Consider the following 13,391-nt stretch of genomic DNA (forward strand, 5'->3'; position numbering starts at 1 on the left):
AACGAACTACCCCCAGAGATCCGGGTGATCCCGGATCTCCCCTCCTTCCGCCGCGCCCTAAAGACATGGCTTTTCCAACAAGCGGGATTGGCCTAGGGAATTTTAGTGGGGTTTTTAAGGGTAATTTTAAGGGTAATTTTAACGACTAGGCCTTTACGAATATTTTCTTTTAATTTGGTTTTAATTGATATTTGTTGTATGTTGTTTTATAAGGCTGTTAGCCGCCCTGAGTCCGGTGTGGAGAAGGGCGGGATATAAATCAAATTATAAATAAATATAAATAAATAAAGTGAATTATTCATTGTGGTAAATACCAGTTTTCGGTAAAAATCTAACCATGGGACATTGCAAGCAGCCATAAATGTGCCCGACTGCCGAATGCCTGAAATGCAGTCATGTGACTCAAGGGGCAGGAGAAGGAGGCTGTCAGAACTTCAGAATCAGGTCAAAAGTATCTTTAAGGAAATCCATAGTAACTTCGAATGGTTACTAAGCAATAGGTCATAAGTTGAGGACTACTTGTACACAAATTCTTAATCAATGGAAATTCAAAAATATCCTTATACAGAGGAAAATGAAATACGTTCTGGAAGACCAGGCTTTAATGAATAAATGAAGCTCTAGAATTCATGGCTTTCTAATTACCTTCAGTATAATACTAATGTTTCTAATGCATTGAGAATATTGGGGCAGGAATATATTGAAGTCTAATTGCTTTTCTGTTGTCCATGGGGTCCTGATGGGTCGGACATGACTTCACAACTAACAACAACAACAATCTCACAATCCCTATAGTAGCATACACGGCATTATATTTAAATTGTTATTTCTTTTCCACAAGTTACAAGAGTAATTTTTAATTCACTGAGATAGCAAGTATGTATACATTTCCAAAGAACAGAGCAGAGAATTCTAAGATGCTTTTTAAAAAGAGGTGGGTATTTTTGACTTGGAAGTAGTGGGTTCTCACTTCTGCTCTTAATGATCCTGAAGTACCTACGTGGTTTTTTTGTGGTAGCATTGACAGTGGCACTGAAAGGACCTGCTCCTGCACTGTTGTATGCTCGAACAGCTGAATAATATACCAAGTTGCTCATCAAGCCTGTTATTTTCACTGATGTCTCCTTTCCGGTGGCTCTTACTTTGTTTGAAGACTGTTCTTGCCCATCGTTGTTCCAATATCTTACCTAGAGGGAATAAGTAACAGCTTACTTTAAAACACACTGTTGACACTATTGCTTGGTGTCATCTGTTGCTTAATTAAAATAGGTGAAATGCAGTTTTGTTTCCGGGCTATTGTGGGGGAAAAAAACACTAGGAAGAAAAATATATATTCCTATGAAATCCAAAAGAGTTTTATTTTGATTTGAGGAAGATATATTTACTAAATAGACATCTACCACTGGATGGGCATACCAGATTTTCTACTGTGATGTAGATAAAAACAGCAGAATCAAATTGTGTATCTGAGAATCAAATTGTGCACCTATTTTTGTAATAAACTTCAAAAAATCACATAAAGGCCTTGCTCATGTTCAATTTTCCAAGTGTGTATTTAAATGTAACCAGGTTTATACAGGATGCATTTGTGTGATTTTCATGGGTGGAGATGCAGCAGATACCAACCAAGCATGTATAGAAGTTGGTTGCCAGTTAATTTTCATTCTCAGTGCAGTTTTAGTGAGCTTGCTATAATTGATCTGGTGTAATGCCAGGAAAAAAGCCAAAACTCAAGTTGTGTATGAAAATCTGTGAATTTTTACATTTGGCTTTTATATTCCCCATAAGATCAGATTAATTTGCAGCTAGGCCATGTGTTCATCTAGGTTCAGAAGCAAAAAGCTGCTTTTCCAACTTTAAAGAATCAGCCATTTAAGTAACTTTCCTCCAGAAAGTAGGAGTAGGGGTGGGAGAATGGGGAAAAAGTAAAAGTTTCCATGACTCATTTTCCTATTGTGAAATAGAGACAGGATGGGTGATTTTTAATAGCAAACATAGGCTTACTATTGCAAAGGAATAATTATTTGAAAGCGAAAAGCATCCCATCAGAGTAAGAAAGAAGTACAACAGAAATCTGGTTTTACCTCATAGCCCAATAATCTCCCACTGCCCATTTTCCAAGGAATGGGAATCCAGGTAACTTCAATTGTGGAAGAAGAGAGACTATTTGCAGAAACACCAGAAGGAGCGATTGTAGGCTCTGAGTTAGGAAACAAAGAACAAAAAATAATAATGATTAAAAAAATAGAGAAATCTAAGATGACTGATTTGTCAGTCAATTCAAACGTCTGCACTGAAATTAATTATTCATTTGCAGATAAAATGCCTAATGAAATTATTCAGTAACTCACCCTCTTCAGCAGAATACACTGTGGCCACTGGACTAAATGGCCCTTCTCCTTTATTATTGTACACGCCAACCTTGACTTCATAAGGTGAAAATGGGAAGATGCTTTCATTCCTAAAGACATATCTTGGGGTATCAGGAGATGTAACAACTGTCTGTATCCAGGTTGTAATGCCAAGGGGTCGGAAAGCAACCACATAACCAAATCCTTCACCATTCTGTAATTCTTCAGGAACTGGCTAAACACATAGATGGTATACAAATAAGATACCAAAATCATCATCATCATCATCATCATCATCATCATCATCATCATCATCATCATCATCATCCTTGCAGAAATGTAACCTTCCAATCTGACAATGGTTTGCGATCTCATAAAACCTCTAATCAACCATTTTAATAGCATAGCTTTCTGAATGCTAATAATTTCAGTTTAGTAAAGGAAAAATGACCTCCAATACATGAAAATTTAGAATATACTGTACTTCTACACATAACCTTACTTATTTGGCAATAGCCCCTAGGATATTTAAATGGCTTTTACTGCTAAGACACTATATTAAATAAAGCTGAAAGAATGCACATAGGACCTTGAAGCCCATGGAATTTCATACAGATAGTTCTCTGGGACTTACTGTTTTCCAAGTTATTTTAGCTAAAGCTTTGAAGAATATGCTCTGTTTGTTCTACAATGCCTTCAAATCTGTCAGAATTTTTTAAATCTATCCTTTTGATGACAAAATATATATCAAGTTAGTTAAACAAGTGCTTGACTTCAGGTTGACTGTTCACCTTGTTGTTTATTGATTAAAACCTGAAATTAAATGTGGCATGACATTATCTTATGCCTTTTCAATGAAGGTTAAAATACAACTACAGGATATACTGCATAAACGTATGTAGTGAACATTGTCAATGACTTATTAAGTACCTGTAGTTAACTGAGTCTATACAGAATATAAAGCAGATTAGACCTTTCTTTACATGAAATAGTAAGACAACAGACTAATATTAAACCAAATAGATATTTAATTTACTGCTATGTAATAAAATCATATGTCTTAAAAGGAAGAGTTGGTAAAATGAGTAAAAGGAAGAATGGACAGCACCTATTTCATTCTTAAGAAACCTTATAAAATCATTTTAAAGACATAACACCCTGTTGGATATAAAAAGAAATTAAATAACTGTAATTACAAAAAAGAAGATGGAAAAATATTAAAAAGGTAGAAATCAAAAAAGGAGCATAAGATGAAGATTGTAACTAGTGAAATAGAATTGAAACCTAATTAGAGTAGCATTACAATAAGCTTTATCTGTAAGAAGGCTATGGAGTTATTCATATGGTAGGAAGGTGGAATATAATTCAAAATATGGATATATGAATGAGTCATTCAGTTTAATGGAGGGCATTCCCACATGAGGTTTTCCCATTACTCTAGAATAGTGTTTGTGTTCTTATGCTCTCATTTGTTTTCAGGAGCTAAGGATTTGTAAATGGAAATATTATGGTTGGAAGTACCCCTTTTCTTCCTTTCTCTGTATAAGATTGTGGTGTTAGTGAAACAACTTAAAGACTCTTCTGTGTGTCTGTTTGGATAGCTGTCTATGATCAGTGGAGCTAAGACAAATAGACCCAGGATTCTCCACTTGATATTGCTAAACAAGTATGAAAAACCATGGATAAAATTATGGAATGTTGCACTAACTGTGTAAATAAATGTATGAAAAATTGTACCACAGTAAAATATCAAATTAGAAAAAAAAGAAACAGAAGATGTACATAACAAGCCTATGATATGATACGTATTTGTTAGTTATTCACATTCACAGTTAGATATGCTGGTATGTATGAATACATGTTAGTTAATTATGAATTACAGGAGGAGGGGGAGGGGAAGAGGGAGGGGGAGGACTTACATCCCATGTTATGACCAGTTCAGACCTGCTGCCTCCACCTCCACTTACTTCAGATGGTGGTACTTCTGGAACTGTGAAGAAGAAACCCAACATTACATGTTGTCATATGCTGATAACCTTGTTAAGGACTGGGTTGGGGCAGGAGGACAATTAACCTTTGAGCAACATTCTGAACCTTTGAGCAACATTCAGTATCATAATGGTATTTTTCCCCACTTCCAGGAGTTGGAGATTAGAAGCACTTTTTCTAGTACTTCGTTAGTGGCTCATTTTGGTGGGTGGCTATAGAGAAGGACATATCAATGTAGTAGACATTAATTGTGGGGACTCAGTTTCTCCCCTTTATTTAACATCTACATGAAGCAGTTGGAAAAAACTCATGCATTGGGAGTACAGTGGTCCTTGACATATGACCAGCCACTTAATGACCATTCAGAATTATGATGGGCCTGGCAGGTGTGCTTTACAGTTAATAAAGAATTTCTGACATGGTCAAAAATCATGCCATACAAGTATCCCCTGAAATGCAGTCAGCATTTCAAGAACTTGGGAACTGCCTTGCCTTTATGACTGGTTACAGTATTCCATGGTCATGTGACTGTGCAACTTGCTGATTTTTTTTTGCAGTTTCCAACAAAAAGTGCACATTTGGAAGAATGTGCTTGCATTTACAACTGTGGCATTCACTTAATGATCCCATATGCACTTAATGACTGTTGCAAAAAATGTTGTAAATGTTGTTTACAAAATAAATACTGGTTATGTGAGTGTCTCGACTTATGACCGTAATGACATATCTGGTTCCAATTGAGGTTGTAAGTCAAGGACTACCTATATTATGCTATCCTGAAAAAAACAGAGAGAATATATGTATGCACATATATGATAAAATAGATGGTGTAAGACACGCAAGCAATATAGGCACTGGCAGTATTAATATTAGAAATTCTAAGAAAAAATCTTATTCTTATGCAATAAATTCCTGTATAACACTTCTGTTCAATAATCACACAAACCTACTTTAGTTCTTTACACCTTAAAATTGCAAAATAGGGTTTTGTGAGCTAAACTCTTGTATCTACATTTGTAGAAACTCTTGTATCTACATTTAATTTCATTTTTCCAAACTTTAGCAAAAGAACTGCAATATAGAATAATTTTTATTATTCCAATGTAAGTTTTTCTCTCCACTTATAATATTCCAGAGCTAAACATCAAACAAGATTACTTAGTGTCCTGCTCTAGTAATCTCCATCCCTTGCTGACTCAAATTAGTTTCCCCTTATCTTATAATAAGGGGATACAGCAAGATACACCCACTTGTTAAGCCTCATCTAAAGATGTTTATTGGTGCCAAAAACAATGCATTAACTTTTCCAGCAGAAAGCTGTGCTAAATATATTGTCTTATGGAAGGATTTTTTTTCTTTAAAGGACAGGTGATTCTGATTTGACTGAATCTCAGTAGCATAGCAACACTGCATTATCAATCTTCTTTTTTGATTGTTTAAATTAATGTAATTTTGCATACTTGTCCTTGCATACACTGTCAAAATATTAACAATTTGATCTGACACATCCTTCCAACACTTGAGCCAGATTGGGTAGCGAGGTGGGAAAATATATTACAAGAGTTGTAAACAATAAAAACCAATTTGCTATGTTGAAATTATCCAATGAAACAAGCAAACAAAGAGACCCACTAACCTGCCTCTTCAGTTCTTACTTTTTCTGAGGGTAAACTAGGTTCTCCACCTCCAATTTTGTTGTTGGCAACTACACGAAATTCGTATTCAACCCAAGGGTTTAAATCTACTGCAGTAGCCATGAATGTTCTCCCATCGATGGCATCAGGAACTGTCATAAAACATTTTGGAAGAAATTACGAATTTCTCATTTTTTTTCAAGAATTATAAAATATCTAAGGATAGCTATAAACTTTACCTGTTCTGGCTCTTTGCCAACCCACTGAAAATGGTGTCCTGGCCTGAACAGTGTAGCCAGTGATTGGACTGTGATTATCTAAGCCCTCATACCAAGAAATTTGAGCTGTTGTAGCTGTTATTTCATCCACTTTTACATGCTCTGGAGGTCCAGGTGAACCTAATGCAGTAAGAGCACATTTTAAAGTAGGTTGTGATCTTTTAAGTTAAAAATCACTAACACATAATAACAAATGATTTTTATTCTTGCATCACTGCAAAAGAATAAACCAATTTATAGAGCAATAAAAGAGATTTTTGTACATTCACCAAACCATTGTTTTGTTATTTTATGGTAATAAAAGGAAGCTCTAAAAAAGGAAATCAATAAGAGGACAATAGATTATGCATTCTTTCTGAGATCTTTATTCAGATTTCTCTACCTTTAAATTGTGTCTTTTAATCTAGTCTTTAATATCCTATCCTGAATCTGTCAATCTGATAAGCTGTTATCTAAAGCAGTTTTGTTGTGAAGCTTAACACAATGTCAGCACCATGGACAGCACTGCAGCACTAGGGATTTGACTTTCCTTCTAGGAGGAGTTTCCTTGGATCAGGGCAGAGCAGAGCCCAGTAAATTAAAGCCCCATTGAAAAAATAATAATTTTCTATGGTTGGAAAGGTCACATTTAACACATTCTCCAAGTCATGTAAAAAAGATGTTGAGACTCTAGAAAGAGTACAGAGAAGAGCAACAAAGATGATCAGGGGACTGGAGGCTAAAACATATAAGGAACAGTTGTTGGCATTGGGTATGCCTAGTCTAATGAAGAGAAGGACGAGGGGGGACATGATAGCAGTGTTCCAATATCTGGGGGGGGGGGGCTGCCAGAAAGAAGAGAGAGTCAAGCTATTCTCCAAAGCACCTGAAGGCAGGACAAGAAGCAACGGATGGAAACTAATCAAGTAGAGAAGCAACCTAGAACTAAGGAGAAATTTCTTGATAGTTAGAACAATTAATCAGTGAAACAACCTGCGTCCAGAAGCTGTGAATGCTCCAGCACTGGAAGTTTTTAAGAAGAGACTGAATAGCCATTTGTCTGAAAATGATATAGGGTTTCCTGCCTGAGCAGAGGGTTGGACTAGATGACCTCCAAGGTCCCTTCTAACTACTACTACTACTACTACTACTACTACTACTACTACTACTACTACTACTACTTATTATTATTATTATTATTACTACTACTACTATTACTATTATTACTATTACTATTGTTGTTGTTGTTATGTTCTTCTTAGTTCATTATAAATAGAGAAGGGTTGGTTTTATATTTGTAATTGGAAACTTTAAAAATATTTTATTGCCTATACTGGAAAACACACTACAAATTATAATTATATTGGCATCATCAGCTTCAGGTTGGACATGGAGATTATACTTCAAACCACTGCTCTGTTCTGAATACTTATGTCTAAACAAGGCAGCTTGCAAAATTAATTCACACATGCAGGTAGTTTGATCGGGAAAATACTATTCTTACCTAAACATTAAGCACCGTTTCTGTAAGAAAGCAAGGTGAATCAAATGTGAAGATGACTGACTTTTCATACAGGTCATTTCTGAAGATGGCAGTGGTATTAATAAATGCAATAGTCACTTCAATTATTACAGATACTCTTGTGGTTTGGGACAATTATATTAAGAAATGTAAGCAGTACCAAATCATACAAAATAATGCTGATGGAAGGTATTATGTGGAAACCAATGATGGAGTTGCACAAATATAAAATGCTAAAGTACCAGCTAGGGAACATACTATTCACCAATCTTGTATTTAATTATATTTTCCCTACCTATCAAAGGATGCCCCTGAGTATTATTTAGATAGCTGGGAATAGTGGAATGAATATGGACACTGTGAACACTGGATGTTTGGAAGTACAATTCATTAAGGCAATTTTTTAATAGCAAGACCTTCAGTCTTATAGAACCAAAAAGTGTTCCTTCGCCTGTAGAAAATACTTAAAATACATAGTTTTGAACCCTTATAATTAAATTATTTTTTTATTTTTAGAATTAATTAATGTATTTAGTTCACTCTTAAGGAGAACTGGTCAGAGAGCCAGTTTAGTCTAGTGATTAAGGCACCAGGCTAGAATGCGGGAGACTGTGAGTTCAAGTCCTGCCTTAGGCATGAAAACCAGCTGGGTTACTTTGGGCCAGTCACTCTCTCTCAGCTCACCTCACCTCACCAGGTTGTTGTTGTTGTGGGGAAAAAGGAGGAGGAAGAAGTGTTGGATGTGTTCACCTGGAGTTATTTGTAAAAATAATAAAGGCGGGATACAAATAAAATAAAATGTCATTTCCACTAAAACAAGTTACTATGTTGTCATTGCTTGCCTTCATTTGCACAAATACATACAAAGTGGTGTATGTTTGTAATCTATACTGTGGCTAAAAGAGATTCATTCTCATGTTCTACTTGAGGAAATTAGATACCTCCAAATGGTATTCCTTAAAAAAGATACCTCGTACTATAAGATCTGCTGCAGATGATACACTATCCACTTCAGTCTTCACTGTGCACACATATTTTCCACTGTGTTTCAGCTGAATATTTCTAATCATTAAGTCTCCAGATGCACTCTGTTGAGAGGAATAAAAAAATGGTAACAATTAGCTTTGATTACAATATAACTGATCAGTTTTAAAACTTTTTTCCTCAGATAAAGAGACAGTGGAGTAGAAGCTGAGCCCTCAGCCAGAAAGTAACACAGTGCAGTGATAAGCAACATGCGAGTGTAGTACTTCTGAATCGAAAGGTAAAAAGCTGTTTCGTTGTATCTTTTCTTGGCATCTGTGATATTTTCTGGGAGAGAATTGGAAAAACTGAGCACAGTCAAGTATGCCCCTTAGATTGAGGAAGCTCATTTCAACAGTTTTAGAGAATCACCAGCCGGGTTTGTGTGGAAAGAAATACCCAGGTCAAAATGTTTGAAAACAAGATACCAAAGATAATTGGATACTTCTTTTTCTAATGAGAGAAAAAGTGGAGGAGACACCTTAGGAAGTTGCTGTGGATGTTCTGGTAACTTTCAATTGAATTAAGAACAACAGGGGATCTGTGTTTAGAGAGTGGAAGATGGGTATAATCACCAAGGTGTTATACCAGCAAACTAACTAACATCTGCAGAAAGAAGACTAAAGCACTGAAGCTAAAACCAATCAAAAAGCCTTCCCCACTATATCAGTAATAAAAGAAAGAAAAGGGAAAGGATGTATCCATTGCTAAAAAAAAAACCATAGGAGGATAGTTATGGAGAGAAAGGCAAGTACCTTCAATTCCTATTTTGTTTTGATCTTCTCCCCAGAGGGGAATTGCATCAAAGCAAAACAACTAAGTAGTGGCAAGCCAAGATAAGTAAAAAGATGCTAACTACATGAGTCCTATTTATTTTTTATCTCTAATTACCATTCATACTTTATTTTTGCATGATCTATTAAATCTGTATAAGATTTTATTCTAGGTTCACCTCTAAGTCTATTTTTGATCTTTCAGGGCTTGTTTGGCTGCTTTATCGTTTTTGTGTTGCATAAGACTTTCATCCTATCTTTCCCTGGATATTATGACAGGTTATTTCAAAACTGACTTGGATCTTTTTTCTCTCTGAAAATTTGGGATTTTTCTCCCTTTTTTTTTACAATATCTCTCATTTCTTCCCATTGTTTCTCAGGTCTCCTTCACACGTTAAATCAATTAAATCTATTCCTTGCTATGATCTTATGATTTAACTGTATGTCATAGAATCACAGGGCTGAAGAAACCTTGGAGGTCTTCTAATCCAGGGGTGTCAAACTCAATTTCATTGAGGGATGCATCAGCAATGTGGTTGCCCTCGGGGGGCTGGGTGGGTGTGGCCAGGGTAGGTGCGGCCTACTGGGTGGGTATGGAATGGGTGTGGCCTACTGGGTGGGCATGGCCAGCTCTACATAATTCGTGTCAAGGGTGCCTGTGGGGACCTGGGCAGCAGTGGGACAGATCTGAGGGTCTCTGGCAGAAAGGGGTGAGACCAGGGCAAGTGCCAAGGCAAGGTCCACTGGAGGAGCCTCACTGTTCCTCTCAGGCCATGGGGAGGGGACTGGATGGTGATGCAGGCTGCCCAGAGCCCTGGGCAGCAGAGGTCAAATGCCCAGCCTGGCCCTCGAGCACCCGTGACACCAAGGCCAGCCCTACTTCCCCAAGGGAGCGCCCAGCTGCACTTACCTCCTCCTCAAGGCTGCTGCTGCTGTGCTTGCTCTCCTTACCCAGGTTGCTTATGATGGGTACGAGGGCAAAGTCAGAGGGAGGCCTATTCCCTCTCCATGGGAGGAGACCCGGCTTTGTATCCAAAGCTTCCTTAGCAATAGGATGGGAGACCCCCAGGATAGGCCAGGAGGAGGGGGCAAGGGGATGGTGAAAGGGCAGCAGGGCAGGACTATGGCAGGACTTCCCTCAGACCCTCCCTCTCCTTCTTTCCTTCCTTCCTTCCTAAGTACAGAGTGGTGGGAAAATATTTGAGATGAGGGAGGGAGAAAAACAGGCAAGAAATGCAGCTGGGGAGGTGTCACTCTTCGTGAGGAATGAAGAAATGCACCATTGCCTGGAAGTGGCCAGCACATGGCCCTCACCTACTTCATATATCTGGTTTGGTGGGCTCTGGGGAAGGGGAGGCCATGAGCAGCGTGAGAGTCAACGTTATCTGCGCAATACCACCCAGCCCCCAGCCTGCCTGGTTTCGGAAGGCAGCGGGGTGCTTTCCTCACAGCGCCAAGAGGCTGAACCGGGCGGCTCATATCCAAAAAGAAGCGCGATGCCACCCAGCCCTCAGCCTGCCTGGTTTCAGCAGGCAGCGGGGTGCTCTCCTCACAGCGCCGAGAAGTTGAGCCAGGCGGTGCAAAGCTCACCTGCTGAAACTGGGCAGGCTGGGGGCTAGGCAGCATGGCACTTCTCATCAGATCTGCGCCACCTGGCTCAGCTCTTAGTGCTGTGAGGAGAGTGCCCCGCTGCCTGCTGAAACCGGGCAGGCTGGGAGCTGGGTGGCCTCATGTTTCTTTTTGGATTTGCACCGCCCAGCTCAGCCTCTCGGCGCTGTGAGGACAGCATCCCGCTGCCTGCTGAAACCCTCCCCCGGAGCCCATCAAGCTGGATATGTGAAGTAGGCGAGGGCCATTTGCTGGCTACTTCCAGACGATGGTGCATTTCTTCATTCCTCACAAAGGGTGACACCTCCCCAGCATGCACCCAGGGGGCGGGGGCAATGTGGCAAGGGCTGGTTCCTCACTGTTTCCAGACGGCCTTGTAGAGCTAAAACTGAATGTGTTTCAGCATAGATGGCCACCACAAAATTGTACATTGGCTCCCGGCCAGCCTGGTCCAGGGCCAAGGCAGCAGGGGCTGTTCCCTCACTGTTTCCAGGATGGCTTCGCAGACCACATGAAACCACTTCGTGGGTCACATCTGGCCCCCGGGCCTTGTGTTTGACATGTCTGTTCTAATCCAACCCTTGCTCAAGGCAGGAGTCCTTATACCATCCTGGACAAATGGTTGTCCGATATTTTCTTAAAAACCTCCAGTGATGGAGTACCCATGACTTCAGCAGACAAGCTGTTCCACTGACTAACTGTTCTCACTGGCAGGAAATTCCTCCTTATTTCCAGGATGGATCTCTCTTTATCTTCCACCTATTACTTCTTGTCCTGTCCTCAGGTGCTATGGAAAATAAATTGATCCCCTCTTCCCTGTGACAACCCTTCAAGTATTATAAGATTTCTGTCAGGTCTCCCCTAATCTTTCTCTTCGTTAGGCTAAACATAGCACTCATTGTATGATTTAGCCTCCAGACCCCTTATAATCTTTGTTGTTCTCCTTTGCACTGTTTCTAGGGCCTCAGCATATTTTTTGTATTGTGTTGACCAGAATTGGATGCAGTATTCCAAATACCATCACTTCGTGTGAACTTTATGGTATTTTTCTGTTGATGCAGCCTAGGATTGGGTAGGGGGCTTTTTTTTGGCAGCTGCACCACACTGCTGACTCATACTTAAATGGAGGTTTACCATGTCCTCAAAATCAAATCTTGATGGCATATTTTTTTCTGTCATTTAAACCAATACATTTGACCCCAATGTATTGTTTGTTTATAATCCACACCTGGAAGTATCTTGGCTGACTTGAAGTTTTCTATCTTCTATATTTTAACATGCAATTAATTTAATTCCACTGTTATCCTTTCTCTGATCTTTAGGTGTAGAGTGTGCCTTCATATTCATTTAAGCCAGTATTAGCAGCAAATAAATAATTCTGTTTGTAAAACTCAAGATTATTATACTCCCGCCTTTATATTTACAGTCTATGATTGAAATTGTCCTATAATTAGAGATTCATCTTTTTTCCAACTTTTTATTGTAATAAGCAATTAGTAATGAGTGGTAGATGTGTTACACTTCTAGATTACCTCCTGCAATCTGTCACAGAATTATTCAGCCTTAAACCACTACATTTATAATCATAGCATACAACTGTATAACTCTGTTTCTCAATGAATTAGCCACCAATTTAAGTAGGTATAACTGTGTTACTTATGAGCTTAGCAATGTCAATTTTATGTCTGCTATTCCATACCTTAACAAGGTCTCATATCCTTTATAGTAACAATCTGATTTAACTCATCCAGTTCCTGTTCATTTCTGCTTTGTCAGCTTCAATTTCTCCCTCTCCCTCCCCTCCCTTTCCCTTCCCCCCTCCCTTCCCCCATTGCCATCATTATTGACTGTATCAATATTTGGTATCCAAACTTGTTTAATTGTTTCAGCTATGTCCATAATGTTTTCTTGACAACAATATAGAAACAGTTTCTCACTGCCTTTTCTGAGTATTTGGATTCCCAGTGCAGATAACATTTTATTTCAGTTCTTCTCTTCTGACCTTATCAGCAAAGTGACCAACCATAAACCCACCTTTATTGCACTAAGGATCATTAAAGCTATTGATCAATCTGTCAAGGTTCTAAGGAGAAAAAAAAGATACTCAAATATCTATGATTTACCTTGACCAGATTTAGCTCCTAGTTAATGAAAATAGATTTCAGTTATAAGGAAATGGCTCCTTTGTTACCCCAGGAAATGCTTCTTCATTTGTTTTCAACAATGTCTGCCAC

The 13,391-nt window shown here is 38.6% G+C and overlaps 1 protein-coding gene across 1 annotated transcript in view; it reads right to left on the reverse strand.

The window, feature by feature from the left end:
• The window catches only part of LOC107294493 (contactin-3), an 81,889-nt gene that overhangs the window by 11,849 nt on the left and 56,649 nt on the right, over window positions 1-13,391 (reverse strand). The window contains exons 8-14 of the mRNA XM_015823726.1: window positions 8,724-8,841; window positions 6,214-6,372; window positions 5,977-6,126; window positions 4,271-4,341; window positions 2,352-2,586; window positions 2,085-2,200; window positions 1,001-1,187 (exon numbers count right to left, since the gene is read on the reverse strand). Coding sequence (XP_015679212.1) covers window positions 1,001-1,187; window positions 2,085-2,200; window positions 2,352-2,586; window positions 4,271-4,341; window positions 5,977-6,126; window positions 6,214-6,372; window positions 8,724-8,841 — 1,036 coding nt within the window. The remainder of the gene's footprint in view (window positions 1-1,000; window positions 1,188-2,084; window positions 2,201-2,351; window positions 2,587-4,270; window positions 4,342-5,976; window positions 6,127-6,213; window positions 6,373-8,723; window positions 8,842-13,391) is intronic.

This window comes from Protobothrops mucrosquamatus, unplaced genomic scaffold, assembly GCF_001527695.2.
Source record: "Protobothrops mucrosquamatus isolate PMUCROS unplaced genomic scaffold, P.Mucros_1.0 scaffold1968, whole genome shotgun sequence".
NCBI classification, from domain to species: domain Eukaryota; kingdom Metazoa; phylum Chordata; class Lepidosauria; order Squamata; family Viperidae; genus Protobothrops; species Protobothrops mucrosquamatus.